This window comes from Microtus oregoni, unplaced genomic scaffold (assembly GCF_018167655.1).
Source record: "Microtus oregoni isolate MIOR12 unplaced genomic scaffold, Mior012 000016F_ref0000370, whole genome shotgun sequence".
In the NCBI taxonomy this organism is placed as follows: Eukaryota; Metazoa; Chordata; class Mammalia; order Rodentia; family Cricetidae; genus Microtus; species Microtus oregoni.
Genome location: NW_024543075.1, coordinates 4501781 through 4522201, shown reverse-complemented (window position 1 = coordinate 4522201; position 20421 = coordinate 4501781). Strand labels below are relative to the sequence as shown.

Below are 20421 nucleotides of genomic sequence, written 5' to 3'. Positions count from 1 at the left end.
TCTTTTGCGTCTGCACGAAAAGTTTTCTTTTAAGCTTCAAGGTGGGTTCATGAGCACTTTTTAGGCCAGTTGAATTAAGAATCAGGTTAATAAATATAAATTACACACCCCCTTCCCTCCAAGAGTTAAAAGTTTTCCAGAAGTTTAAAAATTATAGGTCAATTCTGCCTCCCCTCCATCCAGATCGAAACAATAATAGTAAAATAAAACAAATAAGAACAGGACAAAACAAACCAACGAGAGCCAATGATAGGGGAACCATAAACAGAATGTATTGGACGAAAAAAATTTCTCTCTTTTTATTTTTGTTTTATAAAGACAGGGTTTCTCTGTGCAGCCTTTGTTGTGCTGAACAACTCACTCTGTAGACCAGGCTGGCCTCAAACTCGGAGATCTGCCTGACGCTGCCTCCAGAGTGTTGGCATTAAAGGTGTGTGATACCATACCTAACTGAAAAAAAATCTATTTTCAATAAAAGAAAAATATCAAAACAAAAAAAAAATATAGGTCAAAAAGTGTTTTAAAAAGTCACAAAAAGGCTATCTGAAAGCCAGGTGCTGTTGGTTTACCTGTGACAACGAATGCCCTAAAGAAGAGGCACCTCGGAAGGAAGCGATGGAAAGATCACATGATCACATTGATTTTCTTATACATCTTTTACAGGTAGTCTGAAGTGGCAGCATACAGAAGAATATCTCTATGCTCAAAAGTCCAGCTGCTTCTTTGTTCTTCTTACTAATCCAAGATTTCATTCTGAGCTACACTTCTACCTCGATAGGGAACACTTTCACGGTTACTTCAATGACTACTTTCTGTTACAGTTACATGCTTTTATAGCTTAGGCAGCCTTACTCTGAATGGCTAGTTTGTTGCATCAAAATCATAACCACACTATTTTTCCAAATAATGGTTTTCCCCCTAAATTACAGATTGGCAAAGAATGGCAGGATGAACTTATGAGCCAAGGATTGCCGTTCACCATCAGAAGCCAGGAAGGAACCCTCCAGGCTCAAGAGTGGAAGACAGCCTGGAACAGACAGCTGGACTTGACATGACCTCTCGCTGCCAGATCTGCACCCATTTCTGAGGTTTGAAGCCCCTGGGTCACGGGGTTACTGTTTTGATGGCTTGGGGAATTATACACGTTGGTACTTCTGATGTGCCACAAAATATTCTCTAGGGTAGCTACTGGTTAGTCACTGTTGTGGTAGAAAGGAGACATCAAAAAACAAAGGCAGTCACTAATGCTTTACCATCACTGTGGCTGGCACTTGAAGACATTTCCAAAGTTAAACTTAACCACACAGAAAACAAGCTAAACAATTATTTTTAAAAATAAATCTTTCAATGTTTTATCATATTTGATAGCAGCTTTTTTATTGGTTACAAAAACCTAAGCCCATATACAAAATTAGGAACACGTTTAGATGCCTCTTTTGAAAGAACATTTTAGTTATTTTTAAACTGAGTTTAAAAAAAAATAAAAACAATGCAATTTTAAAACACTGTTTTGAAAACTTAAAAGTGCAGCAATACACTCAGTTCCTTTGTCTACGAAATGGTGCGATTCCAATTCAGGCCTGGTAAGGTCACGGCAAACTGAATCAAGCCGACGCACAAGTCTGCACTGCTTGATGCTACTGTTACTTAAAGGTTAGTTTGCACTTAGGACGCGAGAGGAAATAGGGATCATCACAGTAGAGGCCCAATTTTCATCTCAATGTGTGCAAATTTTAGAAGGTAACTGTCAGTTAAGTAGGGAGAGTCCAGAAGAAACTAAACCTGAAGGGGGACAATTCACAACATCAAGAAGATTTGGACTTTAAGGGTTTCACCAAAGTTTGTGACCTTAATTCATTCTTTGTTATTCCTTCTTTTAGTGAACACTACACAGTTTCAAAATTTAGACAGGTGTTTGAACAGGATGCAGTTACCATATGAAGCTTTAACTCAAAATTTGGGTAAAGAAAAAAAGGCACAATGAACTTCAACTCAATTTTATGTGCACAAGAGTTGAAAAATCTGAGCCACCTTAAAGAGAAATTGATTCTAAAATTTATAAAACCTATAAATAATCAGAGGCCAAACCACTATATTAAAACAGATTCTCTAGCAAGTAAAAATCTTGCAGTTTAAACATACGCTTGTATCCATTTTGGATACAAGACAAAGCTCACTCTTTAAAGTGGCTCCACCTTGGCAGATACACACCTCTGTAATGAAGCACACCTGCTGTGTTGTCTCTCGGGGAAAACACCCCAGCTGGCTCACAAAGCTCTGATGGCATTGGCTCCTCTTCGTCACAGTAGACACGCCCCCATCTGAACACTAACTTAGATTTCTATCCCTTCACATCAATGCATTGGGAAATTATACCCAGTGAACAAGAGCAACAAACCATTTCTGTGACAGCACAAATTATTTAGTTTAAAAAACTGCAAATCCATATTCATCCATCAATATCCGGGTCAGACAATTTGCCAAAAGCAACAACTTTACATAGTAATACCAGTTTTACAGATGAAAGAGCTCTGCAAATCGGGCTGAGTTAAATAACTGCACATCATTCCTCTGTACAGATCCTGGCTTTCTCTTTAACGTGCGGATGCTCTGAGTGGGAACGGAATGAGCTCCCCGATCCTCAAGAATGAAGTCTTGGAACACTTCTAAAGAGTTGCTGGTTGGTTGCCACCACTTTATCAAAAGTACTGGTTACTAAGTAAAAAATGTTTTAAGACTAAATTACAGTAAACATGAAAGCTCCACAGTTTAAACCCAATATAAATCAACCATATCCAATTATCAAATTAAAAAAAAAATAACTCCTGGAAGCTGAAAGCAAGACTATCTTAAAACATTACCAATGAGTATTTTAGACCTTTTCCATTCCTGTTTTGACGTATTTATTTATTGACGTATTTTTTTGTAGTCAGGGACTCTTGCTTTCAACTTAACAGAAGTTCAAGTCTGTAACAGGTTGCAGCTCAGGTAGAGACCATGCACAGCATTTGATTATTCAAAACAGCAGGAACACACAGGCTGAGTGAGTGGTCAAATAGGGTTTGCTGTTCTCAAAAATTAGGTATAATGGCGAAAGCATTACCATTGGTATCTAAAGCTCTTGCTCCAACCCTGGCTTCTGAGGCAGATAATAAACACATCAATTAATGGTAGGTGAAGTACAGTTTTAAAAAACTTATCTTTTTTAATCAATAACCAAGTTTCTTGTTTTTAAGTTATTACTTTTTTGTGTCAGTTCCACCAATGAAAATCATTTGGCTTGTACTTTAATTCTTCCACATAAGAATATGAAAATATGTTTGTGGAGGACAATGATGGAGGCTCAGATCACACTGCACCTCTGTAGTCTTCCAACACGAATATACATCATACCAAAGAGTCTTGATCCACAGTGCACCTTTTTCCAAAGGAGTACCAGCGGGCAGCTGATACGTCACCACTATGGAGAATTCTAACTGGAGACTGCAGTTGTCAGCATGTGGCACCAGGGAACATGGAAAAATAGGGTAGTTGAGATTGTTAAGGAGAATTCTAAAACAGTTCAGGAAATCATGCATATGCATTTACAGTCCATGTGAGAGTGACTTTTGGCAACTGCAAAGTGACTGAGACATGGCTTGCTTTAGAAGCATCAAAACCAAGAGGCAAGAGTGCTGGGAGCCTTCTGCTGCTTGCTGTCTTATCGCTTGGTGGCCATCTGGTGGTGTTTGTATTGAATGAACGATGCTGCACTTAATGGACCTTAGAAATTAAATTCCTTTGTCTGGAGGTTGGCTGTTGGATCAAAGTTGTAAGTACCTCCTTGTGTTGCTTCAGGAATGAGGCTGGGATCTTCATCAATCTATAAAAACAAAGAGAAAACTCCAAATGAATATTTTAACTGCCTAAAAATATCCAGGTAAATTAGTGATAATTTCATGATATATTAAACAAACACAATTGAATAATTTTTAAAAGGTGCTTGGCTTAATAAGTTTCCATATCACTTCACGTGAGTGTCATTTCCAGAATTATCTCTTTCCAGTTAATAGATTATAAAACTGTAACAAGAAATGCTTTTATAATTTTTCCTTATAGTGAAATTGTGAATAAAATGTTTAAGAAAGTGATTAGTGGAGTATCTAATAGAAAACAAAACAAATTTCGTGCACATTAAGAATAAGAGAAAGGGGCTGGAGAGATGGCTCAAAGATTAAGAGCATTGCCTGCTCTTCCAAAGGTCTTGAGTTCAATTCCCAGCAACCACATGGTGGCTCACAACCATCTGTAATGAGGTCTGGTGCCCTCTTCTGGCCTTCAGGCATACACACAGAAAGAATATTGTATACATAATAAATAAATAAATATTTTAAAAAATTTAAATAAATAAAGAAAGAATAAGAGAAAAATTCTAAGTAAATGCCCATTACATGCAGACATCTATATTTTAATATTTACTTACATCATCACCAGAGAAATATTGATCTATGATTTCAAATGCTAATTTATATATGTCTTCATTTTCATGTTGCTGCAAAACTTCAATTTTCTCCAAACCTGACAAAAAATATAAGAATAATTAAGGTGGTAGTAATCTGCATAATCTAGTTACAGAAAAGCTCTATGAACCTCAGAGTATGCCTTTTCTCACTCAAATATGACCGTCTAAGATCTGGAGAGGTGGCTCACCAGTGAAGAGCACTGGCTGCTCTTCCTGAGGACCTGGGTAAATTCCCATCAACCACATTGTGAAGCACAACCATCCATAGTGGGATCTGATGCCCTCTTCTGGAATAAAGATGTGCATGTAGGTACATAAAATAAATCTTTAAAAAAAAAAAGTAACAGTCTGAAAGAACACGCAAAAACCCAACCATCAGCAGATTAATTCCTTCCCCCTTAAAAGTATTTGATATTCCCTGGTCTCACAAACCAAAAACAAACAAACAAACAAAAACCCAACTCAGTCACCAAAACATTCCATCTGACAGAGATGACAGGGGTTTGCTTCTTGGTGCATGGCAAGTTAATGACAGTATAAGATCGGAAAACCTCCCAAAAGGTTTCAATACAATCATGATAGCTCTTCCACAGTTTTCTGAATGTAGGTCTTTAGAACTAAATTGAAGGAAGCTTTACATCAAAAACACTGCATTTCAGAAAGGGAGTATGGCAATGGTGGCGCATGTTTAATCCCAGCACATGGGAAGCAGAGGCAGGCGGATCTCTGTGAGTTTGAGGTCAGCCTGGTCTACAGAGCAAGTTCCAGGACAGGCACAAAGTTATATGGAGAAAACCTGTCTCGAAAAAACAATAACGAAATGAACAGGTTATGTTCCACAGGTATGAACAGCAGAAGGAGGAAGTATTCATCACTCATCTCCTTTTCAGATTTTATGAGACAAGACTGTGTAGTCAACTCTGGACTTGAACTTGAGGTCCCCTGCTTCTATCGAGTGCTGCATACAGGTGTGCACACTTGTGCGCAATTGAGAGAATCTTTTATAGTTCCATTGTACCACAGACTTCATGTACCAGGTGCACAACTTTATGTAATTAAAACCTTAGTATTCATCCAGGAGATAACATTTTTTAACATATTAAACCAGCTGACTTTTAAAATATTATATACAAATCAGAATATGAAGAAATAGGTGTCAACACTAATAAATGAAAATGCTTTATAAGACGGTATTACACATTGTGATTATTACTCCAACAGGAACAAACATAACTTTAACATTAAAGAAAGAATTGTCTAAGCTATTCAAAATTACTGGGTTATGAACTTGACTATGAAATTAATTTTTATCTTAAAAGATATCGTAATAAAAGCATGAGCATGAATTTGCGTGTATCGAAACTATTTACACGATCTTGAACAAAACTCTCACATACCTTTCTGTTTTTATTGATCTGTGAGGCTATTGCATTTATATTCTCTAAAGCATAAGCTGGGTAAACTACAGAGCTAACAAAATGCAAACAAACAAATCACTGCTTATAGTTTTATAGCAATGTCTGGATACTTTAGTACATACAGAACAGGTACTTTTTAAGAACAGAATTTTTAAATATGTATTTCATTATGTCCTTACCAGAAATTATAATACTAAATAAATGACTTCAGTCCAATTAACATCAACACGCTTTTGTAAAAATCCTAAAAGTCCTTCCAACTTTTGGAATTCAAACAAGACACACACAATTGGGCAACCACTTCCCAAAGAAGGGTCTACCCAGACACATGGTACTATGTATAACATAAAAATAATGTGTTTGCTTTGTCTAGAGTTTGAGAATGGAGTAAAGAAAACTTTTACCTACTCGACTAGTCCACCAGGTTTAACATTGTACACTGTGACTTCAAAATGAATGCTGTGGTTTGGTCCTCAGAACTGAGTTGTTGGGAGGACTTTAAGGACCATTAAGTAATGGGGCCTACTGAAGGTTTGATGTTGGGGATCTGGCCTTAGAAGAGTTAGTAAAGCTTTTGCAGAACCATCCTTAGCTTTATCTTACACTGTACGTTATTGCAAAGCACTGAGTCTGACCCTGGATCTGTCTTGTATTCTCTTATGTGTTCTGTCCTGCTGCTCCAGCCGAGGACATTCCTAGAGGCATACGTGTCCGTACATTACACACTAATTCAACAACCATTCTGTCTTACGCTTTCACGTTCCACAATTCCCAGCTAAAGAAACTGATGGAGGAAGGTCATTGGCTAATAAAGGAACTGCCCTGGTCCATTTTATTGGTTAGAGGATAGGTGGGAGGAGTAGACAGAACAGAACGCTGGGAGGAAGAGGAAGTGAGGTCAGAGACTCCACAGCTCTCTCGGGAGCAGACGCCTCAGAGAGAGACGCCATGCCCCGCTCCCAGGATGAAGCTCTGACCCAGGATGGACTAGGCTGGAATCTCCCCGGTAAGCGCACCTTGGGGTGCTACATACAGATGATTAGAGGTGGGCTAAATTAATATGTGAGAATTAGCCTAGAAGAGAATGGGCCAGGCAGTGTTTGGAGGAATACAGTATCCGTGTAATTATTTCGGGGCATAAGCTAGCTGGGCAGGCGGCTGGGGTGTTGGGAATGCAGCGCCGCCACCCTTATTACTTCATATGGCGCCCACATGGACAACTGCTTCCACATAAAGCCTGAGACAGCTTGGGAAGTAATTCTAGAACAAAATGAAAGCATTGTGCCTGGTTTCTTGGTAGCAGCAATTTCTCGGTTCTACTCTGCTTGCTAGAGGCAAGCAAGCACCTCATCTAAGAGAGGCTTCCTGACTCAGCTTTAGCTGCAAAGCCTGCAGCTCATTAAGAGGTCCTGCCAGGAAACACTTAAACGGTGTTGACGAAAAGCTGAACACATGCTTTTCGGTTTTCAGCCATAACAGGAAAAGAACTGCGCTGTTTAAAAATGCCGGCTTTCTGGGCCGTCCTGCCAGGGCAAACTCTGACTCTTTTACGCAGGCAGCTTGTGCGGTTTGCAAGCACAGGCTGCTGAAGCTCGCTTGCTGGCTAAAGCCAGTACCTCAGCCATGAGGCTGGAAAGCTAAGGAATGGACTGGATCTAGCTGGCAAAGCCATGCCTTTAATCCTACTGATATCGCTTGGTAAATTAAAGATTCATGTGGTCAGAAAAAGAGAGATATACAGTAAAGAGAGATTCAAAGACAGAGAAAATTTCTGAATGGTTTAAAGTGTGTTAAAAATATATGCAGACTAAAAGTTGAAGTTCTTAAAGTAAAAAACATAAAAAAAGGAAGAGAGTTGTTGTGTGTGGTAGCACACGCCTTTAATCCCAGTGCCTAGAAGGCAGAGACAAACAGATCTCTGTGAGTTCAAGGTGTAGTAGTGTACACCTTTAATCCCAAATGCCTGGGAGGCAGAGACAGGCGGATCTTTGAGAGTTCAAAGACAGCCTGGTCTACAGAGTTACTTCAGGTCAAAGATACAGAGAACCTGTCTCAAAAAGCAAAGAGTTAAAAGTAAAAATAAACAAAATAGAGGTTAAAACAAAGCTGCACAAAGATGGAAAATACACAGAGAATTTTGATACTGTATGCTATTATGCTCTCTTTGAATTATTTGAATGCTGAGAAAGGAGCAACAGCTGCTAAAAGATATTTATTTATAAATGCTGCTGAACTAATCCAACATAGATATTTTGAAAATGCCTTGACTTTGAAATTTGGATCTAATGACATGATGCTTTGGAAAGGAGTTTCTTATTTTGTTTTCACAGAGGATGAGACACTGTTCATTTCTTCTATTCCGATTTGGTATGATGGACCACGTCCTCCTGAATGGTTCCTGTGCACGCCTTCAAAAAATTGCTTCGCTCAACTGCCAACTGAGATGAAACTAGCACACAGGTTATACCATGAAAGACCTAGTTAACGACGCCCCCATTCAGCAGGAAGCAGTTTGGAGAGAAATAACTGCGCCCATATTCCCAAAAAATGTTTATAAATGTTCTTTTTCATTTAAAGGGGGATATGATATAGGTATGAATAATTTGCATTAGTATAGATTTTGCTTTATTGATAGAGATTTATGGTCAATTTTGTTATATATATATGTATTTCTGATCTTTATTAAGGTATTGTGATTGTGTAGTTCATTATTAAAATGTAATGTATAATTAGGAAATATAGGTTGTTGATAGATAATCGTAATAGTCAAGTTTGTAGTCATGTTAGTTAATATTTTCTAGATATATAGAGATATATTTTAGATAGACATTCTTCATGTCTTTCAAAGATTACAGAATAGGACATTTAATGTTTTAATAACTGATGACTTTTCATGACAATGAGACACTCTGCTCCTGGCAGCACCAATGTACTTCAAGAGGAAGATGGGCATCGAAGAGGCACCTTATGGAGTTTGATAGCCATTTGGGCAAGAAACTGCTCTTGCCTGGACTATTGCATAAACTGGACACAGAGAACCCGCAGAGAGAGGACTACTGAACTTGCCTAAGGTGAGATGATCTTTCGGGGTTCCTGATTCATGAAAGAGTCTGCGAGACATTCTGCAGGACACAACAGATAGTGACTGAACTGACTTTGAATTTTCCTGCTTTATGGAAATGTCTGCTGGATACCATGGGCCTGAAGGCTGAAGATGGATGCCCCAACGGTACAAAAGAACTTTGGGTGACTGTCCAGGCAGCGAGATGTCTTTGTCATTTCTAGAGTTTGAAGTTTCTTAGTTCTTGTTTACTTAGGTAATATTATATCTTTCTGGAGTCTTTGATGGAGTTAAGAATAGTTAGTTATAGTTATAGTTTTCCTTAGTTATGATAAAGATTATTGTAACTTTTACTTGATAACTGTTTTGTTATATGTAATTTTGCTATGTTAAAGCTTTTTTTTTTTGTTTAAACCGAAAAAGGGGAAATGATGGAGGAAGGTCATTGGCTAATAAAGGAACTGCCCTGGTCCATTTTATTGGTTAGAGGATAGGTGGGAGGAGTAGACAGAACAGAACGCTGGGAGGAAGAGGAAGTGAGGTCAGAGACTCCACAGCTCTCTCGGGAGCAGACGCCTCAGAGAGAGACGCCATGCCCCGCTCCCAGGATGAAGCTCTGACCCAGGATGGACTAGGCTGGAATCTCCCCGGTAAGCGCACCTTGGGGTGCTACATACAGATGATTAGAGGTGGGCTAAATTAATATGTGAGAATTAGCCTAGAAGAGAATGGGCCAGGCAGTGTTTGGAGGAATACAGTATCCGTGTAATTATTTCGGGGCATAAGCTAGCTGGGCAGGCGGCCGGGGTGTTGGGAATGCAGCGCCGCCACCCTTATTACTTCAAGAAACCTTGCTTTTCTAAGCACTTAGCCTCACATATTTCTGGTATGGCGATGGAAAACAAACCAATGTAATAATGAGTATTTCCTAAAATCCATCAACCTCCAGGAAAAGTGACTTCATGACCAGTATTTCTAAAGTATGAACTACTGTATTCTTTTGTGAAAATCCTTCAGCAATGCTAATATGCTACATAAGACCAGGAAAATACTCTGGTCACTTAATTAACAGTGAGCCTGTAGTAATTTTCTAGTAAGCTGAGCTGAGAGGAACCAGTATTTTAGAACGCCAATATTCACCTACTCACCTCCGCATTCCTCTATTATTTCAGCTATTGTGCTCGCTTCATCACCAGCCATTATCAGGATGTTTTTAAGACCATCCAGAACCACCTGAACCACCTGAGAGTCTTTCACCGACAGTAAGTTACAGAATGGTGGTATTACATTCTGTTGTACTAGGTACTCCACCTAGACAATACAAAAGAAGAAAGAATCTAAGAATTCTCTTTCCCTCTAGAAACTGCAGTAGAAGAAAATGTTCAGTAACTTCTGAGAATCAGAAGTCCTTGCTGCAGTTAGTAACAGTGACAGTTACATTTTTCCAAACTCACTTGATCTTTTCTGCCACTTATCGTCAAGTTGCTAATTGCCCAAGCAGCTTCCTTCTGAGTTCCAAAGTCCCCCTGGAGAGTAAAAACAAATTCATGAAATAAATTCTTTATCCAAAAGTCTGGGTTGTAATAAATTAAGGTAAACAATGTATTAATGATATGACTGACCTTAGCAAGCTGGTGAATGATCATGGGGATTAATCCAGCATCTATTACAGCTTGAACTTGCTGCTGATTGCCTGCTGTTATATTGGGAAGGAACCAAACTGCTTCCTGTAGTGAACAAAATATGGGTCAGTTTTATTGGAAAAACTATATTTATTACCTGTACTTTTCTCTTTTTAATATTATAAATATTTGATAACAAAATCTCCTGAGTAGGGTTAAAGTGACCGTGTCTAAAATGTGACTGGTTAAGACCTCCATTTTCTTTTACTTACTATCATTTTATGTGAGTCTAGTGCTTGTAAACAAGTAAATGGATGTGCCCATGCATGCCATGGTGCGCATGTGCAGGTCGGTACTTCCCTCCAGCATGCGGTTCCAGAGATCAAACTCAGGTTGTCAGGTTTACATGGCTAGCATTTTAACATGTGATTCAGCCAACTCAGACCTCCCATTTCATTAAAGGGAAGCCTCCTTCCCCAATACTTCTGTGTCCACTTAAACCATTATTTATTCAATAATCTGTAAGCCTAGCTAAAGCTACATATTGTTCTAGGCAATGGTGATATGGCAACAAATAAAACAGACCCAAATCTTTAGCCTAGGGGTACATTTCATTCTCTTTTTGAAAGGCAGGCCAGAAGAATGGAGTTTCCAAACACTCGTCAACACTACTTGTATTAAAGAGCTGTAGTTTATTGGAAAGCATGAGGCGGGGGAGAAGGATCATTGGGTAAGGTGCCGAGGTCCTGATGCTCAGCACCTGTGTCAAGATGCATGGTGACAAGCGTCTATACTCACAGCTGCAGAGAAAGCAAAACCCTAATATACAGTCAAGTACAGCCATTAATGAAAGTCTGAAGATTCCTCAAAAAGCTACCACACAATTGCCATGACTCAGCAACTTCCAGTATGTCAGAAAGGAAATTAAACCAAGGACTGAAACAGTCCCTGAGGTGTCAGTGTTTTCTGCAGCATTAATTACAACAGACATAAGATATGAACAACCCCAGTGTCAACCAACAGGCAAATGAGGAAAATGAGGCACATACATACAAACAGAATGGCTTATTCAGCCATAAAAGCAAATCAAGTCAGGGCTCTGGGAAGTGGCTGTGTTGGGGAACGGCTTGCCATGCAAGCATGAACATCTGATGGATCTCCAGCATCCAGGTAAAAGTTGGGCTCAGTGGCATCTCTACCTGGAGCACAACTGAGGCAGAGAGAAGGGGTCTGTGGTGCCCATGTCCAATGAGAGACCCTGACTCAAAATACAAGGTGGAGGAGCTAGAGAGATGGCTCCAAGACAAAGAACATGGACTGTTCTTCTCCAGAATCAGAGCTCAGCTCCTCGGAACCACACTGGGTGGCTGACAACCGCCTGTGCCTCCAGCTCCAGAGAGCTGATGCCAGATGCACATACCCATCCGCCCGTACACTGAAAAGACACAGAACTAATGTAAAAGTAATTTTAAAGAAATACATGTAGAGGGAGGAGAGAGGAAGGGAGGGGAGCAGAGAAAATGTACAGTTCAATAAAAACAAATTTTAAAAAGAAAGGAAAAAAATACATGTAGAAAGTAACTAAGAAAGATACCTGATGTTAACTTTGGTTCTACACACACACACATACACACACACAGAGAGAGAGAGAGAGAGAGAGAGAGAGAGAGAGAGAGAGAAAGCGAGAGCTCTAATCCATTGTTTTAAATGAACTTTGAAACACGGTATAGGATAGGCAAAACAATCCTGTACAATAAAAAAACTTCTGGAGGCATCATAACTCCTGACTTCAAACTCTACTATAGATCTGCAGCCTGGTATTAGCATAAAAACAGACAGGAGGACCAATGAAACAGAATCAAAGACCCAGATTTAATCCACACACCTACAAACACCTGATTTTTGACAAAGAAGCAAAAAATATAAAATGGAAAAAAAAAGCATATTTAACAAATGATACTGGCATAACTGGATAAACATGTAGAAGAAGCCGGGTGATGGTGGCGCACGCCTTTCATCCCAGCACTCGGGAGGCAGAGGCAGGTGGATCTCTGTGAGTTCGAGACCAGCCTGGTCTACAGAGCTAGTTCCAGGACAGGCTCCAAAGCCACAGAAAAACCCTGTCTCGAGAAACAAAAAAAAAAAAACAACAACAACAAAAACATGTAGAAGAATGAAAATAGATCTAAGTCTATCACCATGCACAAAGCTCAACTCCAAATAGATCAAAGACTTCAACACAAAGCCAACCACACTGAACCTCACAGAAGAGAAAGTAGGAAGTACCCTTGAATGCACTGGCACAGGAGACCACTTTCTAAATATAACCCCAGTAGCACAGACACCGAGAGAAACAGTAACTGGAACCTCCCGAAACTGAGAAGCTTTTGTAAAGCAAAGGACATGGTCAACAAGACAAAATGACAGCCCGCTTCACTAATCCCACATCGGACAGAGGACTGATCTCCAAAATATACAAAGAACTCAAAAAATTGGTCATCAAAAGAACAAATAATCCAATTTTAAAAAAATGGGGTACAGACCGAAATAGAGAACTCTCAACAGAGGAATCTAAAAATGGCTGAGAGACACTTAAGGAAATGCTCCACATCCTTAGTCATCAGAGAAATGCAAATCAAAACAACTCTGAGATTCCATCTTACACCTGTAAGAAGGGCCAAGATCAAAAACACTGATGACAAGCTTATGCTGGAGAGGATGTGGGGTATTGCTGGTGGGAGTGAAGCTGGTACAGCACCTTTGTATATCATTATGATAATTTCTCAGAAAATTAGGAATCAACCTTCCTCAAGACCCAGTAATATCACTTTTTTTTTTTTTGCTCAATTGTACTACAAGGACATGTGCTCAACTATGTTCATAGCAGCATTGTTTGTCATAATCAGAACCTGGAAACACCTAAAATGCCCCTCGACCGAAGAATGGATAAGGAAAATGTGGTACATTTACACAATGGAGTACTACACAGCAGAAAAAAATGGTATCTTTAAATTTTTAGGCAAATGGGTGGAGCTAGAAAACATCATTTTGAGTGAGGTTACCAGACCCAGAAAAACATATGTACTCACTCACAAGTGGCTTTTAGACATAAAGCAAAGAAAACCAACCCAGAAATCATAAGATCAGAGAACCTAGAGAACAATGAGGACCTTAAGAGGGATAGATATACATTGATCTAATCTATATGGGAAGAAGAAAAAGACAAGATCTCCTGAGTAAATTGGGAGCATGGGGACTATGAAAGAGGGTTGAGGGGAGGGGAGAAAAGAGGAGGGGAGCAGAGAAAAATGTATAGTTCAATAATATCAATTAAAAAAACATGGTATGTGAAATAAGCCATAAAACTCTTAAATAATTATCTACTATACAACTAATAATAAATTTTTAAATAAATTTGAAACTTTTAAAAGTAAATTTTTATCATCTTTGATAGAAGGCATGACACCTTTAGAATTAGGTCTATTCTAATTTTGTAGGAAAATAACTTTTAAAATTACCAGTTATTTTAGTGAGAGACTATATGTTTTTGCATACTGGTTACTAATTTAATGATACTGTTCAATCTATAAGCACATAAGTAGTCCAAAAATTTTATTGTGATGATAGTAAGACTAAAGGCAACAGAAACTAAAACAGTTTTAAAGATCCACTTACAACCATCCTCATCTTGAATGCCAGGACCCTGAGTGAGAAAACACATCGTAACAGCAGCAAGGAAACAGCCACAGACAGAAGAAGGGCAGTGTGTGCCTTTACCTTATTTATTTTCTCTTTCGGGTGTGATAAGAGGTTTGGGAAGTGGGACAGGACATCGCAGTTAAGAACCACCTGGGTCTGCTCGTCAGTGCCAGTCACTATGTTCCCAACTGCTCTGAGTGCTGCAGTCTAGAGAGGGGAGAACATGTTTTAAGTATGTTTATAATGAAATTGTCATCTCTGTAGTTTTCATAACTCTGAGGATGTGAGGAGCAAATGATGAACATTTATTTCATCCCTACAGCAAAGCCAGAACCAAACTAGCAAGGACTTTTAAACAACCATCTCCTACGGAAAATTATAGAACTCCACAAAAAATAGGTGAAAATTTGTTAGAAAAAAGATTTTTAGGCCTAGCAGTTATGGCACACACCTTTAATCTGGGCACTTGGGAGGCAGAAGCAAGAGGATCTGTGAATTCGAGACCAGCCTAATCTTAATCTCTGTAGAGCGAGTTCTAGGACAGCCTGGGCTAAACAGAGGAAACCTTGTCTTGAAAATAACAAAAGAAAACCAAAACCATGCTCTGCCCTCAAAACCACACAAATATAAAGCATCTAAAAAAGAAAGTTTTTAAAACAGTGGAAACTAAAAATCATCAAGTCCTTTCTTTAAAAACAGTTGTTCTTATGACCAAAGCAGCAGCACACATTTTAACATGGTCCTGAGTCGGCACACATTTGTGTTTCTCATATAATATTTAATGTTACCCGGGGTCAGCATGCATCTGTAGGGAGAAAAACACTTCGGCAGAGAAGCATGACGAGCGGAACTAACTGCCGACCCTAATCAGAACAGAGTCAGGGTTCACAGTTGGAAGGCTCTGGAAACTACCCAGAGACAGAGAGCTGAGATAGGTAGACGGAAAGCTTAAGTGAGATGGAAAAGGAGCTGTGACAGAGGGGCTGGAGGCGAACGTGGGCATCAGACAAGCATTATGCTGTCTCCTAACAGGATACTAGAAGAAAAAGCTATTTGTGGAGACCAACAGTTTCACGTCTTTCTATTTGAAATCATAATGGAATGTATGCAGGTCTATGTTTAATGGCTTATGTAACTGAAAAGCTGAAAAATTATTTCAAATGAACAAATGTGGGTTCAGGAGATAAACTAGGGCAATCCTGAGGTGCATGCTGCTGGACTTAACAAAAAAGAATTTTATACAAGAAAAAAAAAGAAAATACTTACTTGAACTTTCACTTCCTGGTGGCTCAGAAGGGGCACGAGGAATGGTACAACCCCTGAATCAATAACCATCTGTATCTGCTCATTTCCTCCATCTGTCAAGTATGACAGAGCCCAAACAGTGTCCACAAGAATCTATAAGAAGTACAAACAGAAAAAAGCTATTCCAGAAGTTGTAATAGAAAAATAAGGAGTTTTCTGTTTTAACTTGGTGGGAAAGATAACCGTGTACATGACTGATATAAGTATAATTTTTATCTCAGGGCTTACCTGCGATCACCTTTCATAAACATGAGACAGAAGTTTAGGATGCTTGTTTCCAATTTCTGACTTTATGTACCAGATAGATAAAAATAGAAATAATGTGTTGGCAAGATAGCTTAGCAAGCAAAGAGTTTGCAAGTTATCTTATCTTGGTGACCTGAGTTTGGTCCCCGAAACCAACATAAAGATGGAAGAAGAGAACCAACTAGAGAAAGCCATCCTCTGATCTCCACACAGGTACAGCATTCATACATAAACATAATACACAAACATAAAATAAATAAAAATTGTTAAACAAGCACAAAATTTTCCCTGAGCCCAAAAATTAGGCACAAAAATAATTGTGATCTATCTCATACACAAGTCTGAGGCCAAAACACTACACTGCTTCAAATCTAGAAGACCCCAAAATAATCTGCCAATACAATTTTTCCAACTACTAAAGTGAATAGGCTAAGGAATGGTTCAGTACTTGAACCTTGACAAAGGCCCTCAAATGAAAAGCATGAAGTACAATAACGTAGTGCTGAGTGTAATGGCACACGTGTGTGATCACAATACGTGGGAAATGTAACCAAAGGAGCAGGAGGGTGAGCAGCCTAGGCTGCATGAGACCCAAAACCCAAATTAAGCCACATCCTCATCCATCTGAAGTTTTCAACTACAAGAACAAGACCAAACAGGGTACCAGCCCCCAGGACCTGGTGAACTGACTCAGTACACAGAGGTAGTGTGGTTCTCCTTGGTGTCCTCACAGCCCCCAGGACCTGGTGAACTGACTCAGTACACAGAGGTAGTGTGTGTTCTCCTTGGTGTCCTCACAGCCCCCAGGACCTGGTGAACTGACTCAGTACACAGAGGTAGTGTGTGTTCTCCTTGGTGTCCTCACAGCCCCCAGGACCTGGTGAACTGACTCAGTACACAGAGGTAGTGTGGTTCTCCTTGGTGTCCTCACAGCCCCCAGGACCTGGTGAACTGACTCAGTACACAGAGGTAGTGTGTGTTCTCCTTGGTGTCCTCACAGCTGCAAAAACACAACTCTTCACTCATCTGAAACCCAGAGGCCTTTCTACTAAGTGTCCAAATTAAAGACGCCTTTTGCCTGAAATTTTCAAAAGCAGCTACCTCAACGCACATATCCTTTAAGAAGGCATGCGTACAAGTCAGAGGAGCAGATAAAACTACACATAACTTATACCTTTAGCATTACTAAGAATCATGAGAACACAATTCCAAATTACCTATAAGAAGAAAACAAATACTAATTTGGATCTGGACTCATTCCAAACCTGTGTGAGATGAAAAGAATAAAGAATGAGAAGGAATGGAAGAGGTACAATTATGCATGTTTGAAACAAACTGTCAGGGGGAGCATTACGGAGGAAAAAAAATCAGAAGGAACTCAAGAGCAACACCAAAAGAAACCATATAATCTAAGTATGGTTTGAATATAATGACTCCCATCAGCTCATATATTTGAATATTTCGTCATTAGGGGGTGGAACTGTTTTAGAAGAACTAGGAAGTATGGCTTTGTTGGAACAGGTGTGTCATACTGGAAAAAGTAAGTATGTCATTGGAGATGGGCTCTGAAGTTTCAAAAGCCCAAGCCAGGCCTAGTGTCTTTCTCTTCTGTCTCATGTATGTGGATCAGAATGCAAGTTCTCAGCTACTGCGCCAGCACCATGCCTACCTGCATGCTACCATGCTCCCCACCATGGTGACAATGGACTAAACTTCAAAACTGTAAGCAAGCCCCGATTAAACGCTTTCTTTTATAAGATTTGCTGTGCTTGTGATGTCTGTTCTCGGCAATTAACACAGAAACTGTACCAAAACTGGGGTGTTGCTGTGACAGGTCTGGCCATGCAGTTTGTTGGCAGAATGTGGACTCTGGATTAGGAAAGCAGGTGAAAGCTTTAAGTGGGGCTTAACAGGCCAAACTAGTAAGAGCAGGGAAGATGGTGCTGAGAGCAATGGAGACAACAACAGCCTGGCCCAAGAGGTTTCAGAAAAGAGGAATGTTAATAAGTAGCCTTGAGACCATACTTGCAGTATTTTGGCAAAGAGTGTGGCTGTTTTCTGCCCTTGCCCACCCCACCCCCAATCTGCCTGACAGTAAACTGAAGACTTTTCGATTAATGGCATTTGCAGAGGCGATTTCAAGATAGCCTAGTATTGACTGTGCTGTGTTGTTATTAGTGTTCAATCTTACGTAGATGTTGAACAAGCAAGCTGAACAAGGAGAAATAAAAAAAAATGTACAGTTTGAAAAGAAAAAGGCACCAAGAAATGGAGCTAAGTCCGGTGTTCAAGGAGATAAAAAGTTTAAAGTCCAATGCTAAATAGAATAAAAGGAAATGGTGACCTCCGGGCAAGACCCTATCCAGCTAAGTTTCCAACTTGTGACGAGGGAATTAGAGAAAACCTTAAGTGAAGGAAACCACTGAAAACAGAAAGCTAGACAAGGGGACCAAGCTCCAGCCCCAATAAGCAACAGATCTTGGCAGCTTTGGCCATATGCTTCTGACCTTAGTATCAAGGATGCAAAATATGGGTTGTGGAATCTGAGATCTGCTGAAGGCAAGTGTGTGGCAGTGGTGTTCCTTCATGAAAGCCATTGTGGGAAGCTGTGAAGGTGAAGTAGGGATTGCCTTGGAGACCCCAAGATGTTAGAAATGTGAGAGCCACGGGATACCTGCTGAAGAAAGCTTAAGACTGGGTGTGGAACCAGCCCAAGAGAGAGGAGTGTTGTAGTCAACAAAACTGGAAGGAGTTGGAGTTCTGAACAGGTCATCAGGCATGGAAATGCAGAATTAGGAGTTTGCTCTGCTGGTTTTCACTCTTGTGTTGTACGGTATTTCCTCATTGTAATCCCTTTCCTCTGTGTTGTTAAGTACAGGATCTACCTTTTTTTGTTTTTTGAGACAGGATTTCTGTGTTGCCCTGGCTGTCCTGGAAATGGCTCTGTAGACCAGGCTAGCTTTGAACTCAGATATCCACCTGCCTTTGCCTCCTGAGTGCTGGGGTTAAAAGCATGTGCCACCAATGCACAGCTGAACTTTAAACTTTTAAACGGTGTTGAGACTTTTAAAAACTTTTGAAGCTGAATCGAATGCATTTTCACATTATGATACGGCTACAGCTTATGGGGCCAGAGAGTGGACTGTGACGGCTTGAAAAGAATGGTTCCCCCCATAAGCTCGTATATCTGAATGATTAGTTATCAGGGAACGGCAATGCTTTTGAAGGATTAGGAGGTATGGCTTTGTTGGAGTGGGTGTGACCTTGTTGGAGGAACAAAGTCAGTGAGGGTGGGTTTTGGGGTTTCAAAAGCCTAAGTATCTCTTTCATACTGCCATCTGAGGATTCTTCTTTAGCACCATGTTTACCTGCACGCAACTATGTTCCCCACCATGCTGACAATGAACTAAACCTCAAAACTGTAAGCAGGCCTCAATTAACTGTTTTCCATTTAAAGAGTTGCTGTGGTCGTGGTGTCTCTTCACAGCTACAGAACACTAAGACATTAAGTAACAGTATTAACAACAACAACAACAAACCCAAAAACCTGAAAGGAGCAAAGCCAAGGAGCTTGCAGTACAACAACAAAGCTGATATCTGAGTCATCAAGAGTCCCAGGACAAAGAGTTGGAAACAGCCTTGGTCCCAAGACTGCAAGCCGCCTCTGTGTTGAGGAGGTGGGAGTTAAGTATACATTTATTTTTACTGTGATTGTTCAGGACCACACTTTACAAAATGCCTTGTTTCTTTTACTGTTGTTTTGGAAAGGAAAGTTTTATTAAAATTGTTTTAGTTTTGAATACAGAGTAGTTCTATTAATTACGACTAATTTTGGAAAACTCTTGAGCTTTCATTTAACTGTTTGCCAAAACCTTCCGAAGTAAAGTGATATTCAAAGACAGTTATTAGACCAGATGTCTTAAAGACATTTCTGGGGTATTTACATTTACATTTACATTCCATATTAATGAATGTCTGACTTAAATTCTAACCAAAAACTGTAACATTATTCTTCGTATATTTTCGTTATAAGGATTAACAACCTTAGCTGCAGACAAATAAAATATTTAAGTTATTTATTTTTTTAAAAAAAAGGTAGAGCTGAAGAAAAATGTGCATAATGGAGGAAAATGCCCCCAAATGTGCAAACAACTTAAATCTATAGATGCAAAAACAGAGATGAAGCAAAAATAAGCTCATTGATCACTGCACAGGCAACTGGAATAAAGGAAAGGTATTTAAAAAGAGGTAAATATATAGATAGCTGCTAGAATAAAGCATATTAGCATATTAAATATAAGATGATTATAGGATTAAAATTAAACTCTTGTGTTAGGGTTGCACACAGGGCTTTGTCTGCACGAGGCAAGCACTTTACAACCATGCAACAACATCCTGCGTGGAGCCCTCAATTAGCTTCTTAAATAAAAGCCAACTCTACAACTAAGGGCATACCTATACCAAATAAACAAGAAAAAGAAAGTAGAGGTTGCAATTCTGGTAAGAGAACAGTAGCTAAGAATCAATGCAAAAGATACTTTATGACATGAAACTAATAAAGATACAAAT

At 39.5% G+C, this 20421-nt stretch overlaps 1 protein-coding gene across 1 annotated transcript; it reads right to left on the bottom strand.

The window, feature by feature from the left end:
• Positions 1 to 1360: 1360 nt before the first annotated feature.
• On the bottom strand, positions 1361 to 19214 carry LOC121457628 (importin subunit alpha-4-like). The gene is made up of 8 exons (XM_041666537.1): positions 19185 to 19214; positions 15568 to 15699; positions 14380 to 14508; positions 10603 to 10707; positions 10435 to 10506; positions 10129 to 10291; positions 4463 to 4557; positions 1361 to 3862 (listed from the first exon to the last, which is right to left on the bottom strand). Exons 1-8 carry the CDS (start codon positions 19212 to 19214, stop codon positions 3764 to 3766), a joined length of 825 nt encoding a protein of 274 aa, XP_041522471.1. The 3' UTR covers positions 1361 to 3763.
• Between the last annotated feature and the right edge of the window lie 1207 nt (positions 19215 to 20421).

Bases quoted from the DNA above. Each gene is read 5' to 3' on its own strand.
- LOC121457628 (XM_041666537.1), bottom strand. From the start codon at position 19,214: ATGGTGCTAAAGAAGAATCCTCAGATGGCA. The intron at 10,507-10,602 runs GTCAGTCATATC...TTTACTCTCCAG, and splicing joins TCATTCACCAGCTTGCTAAG to GGGGACTTTGGAACTCAGAA. The intron at 3,863-4,462 runs GTAAGTAAATAT...TTGTTTTTATAG, and splicing joins AATATTTCTCTGGTGATGAT to ATTGATGAAGATCCCAGCCT.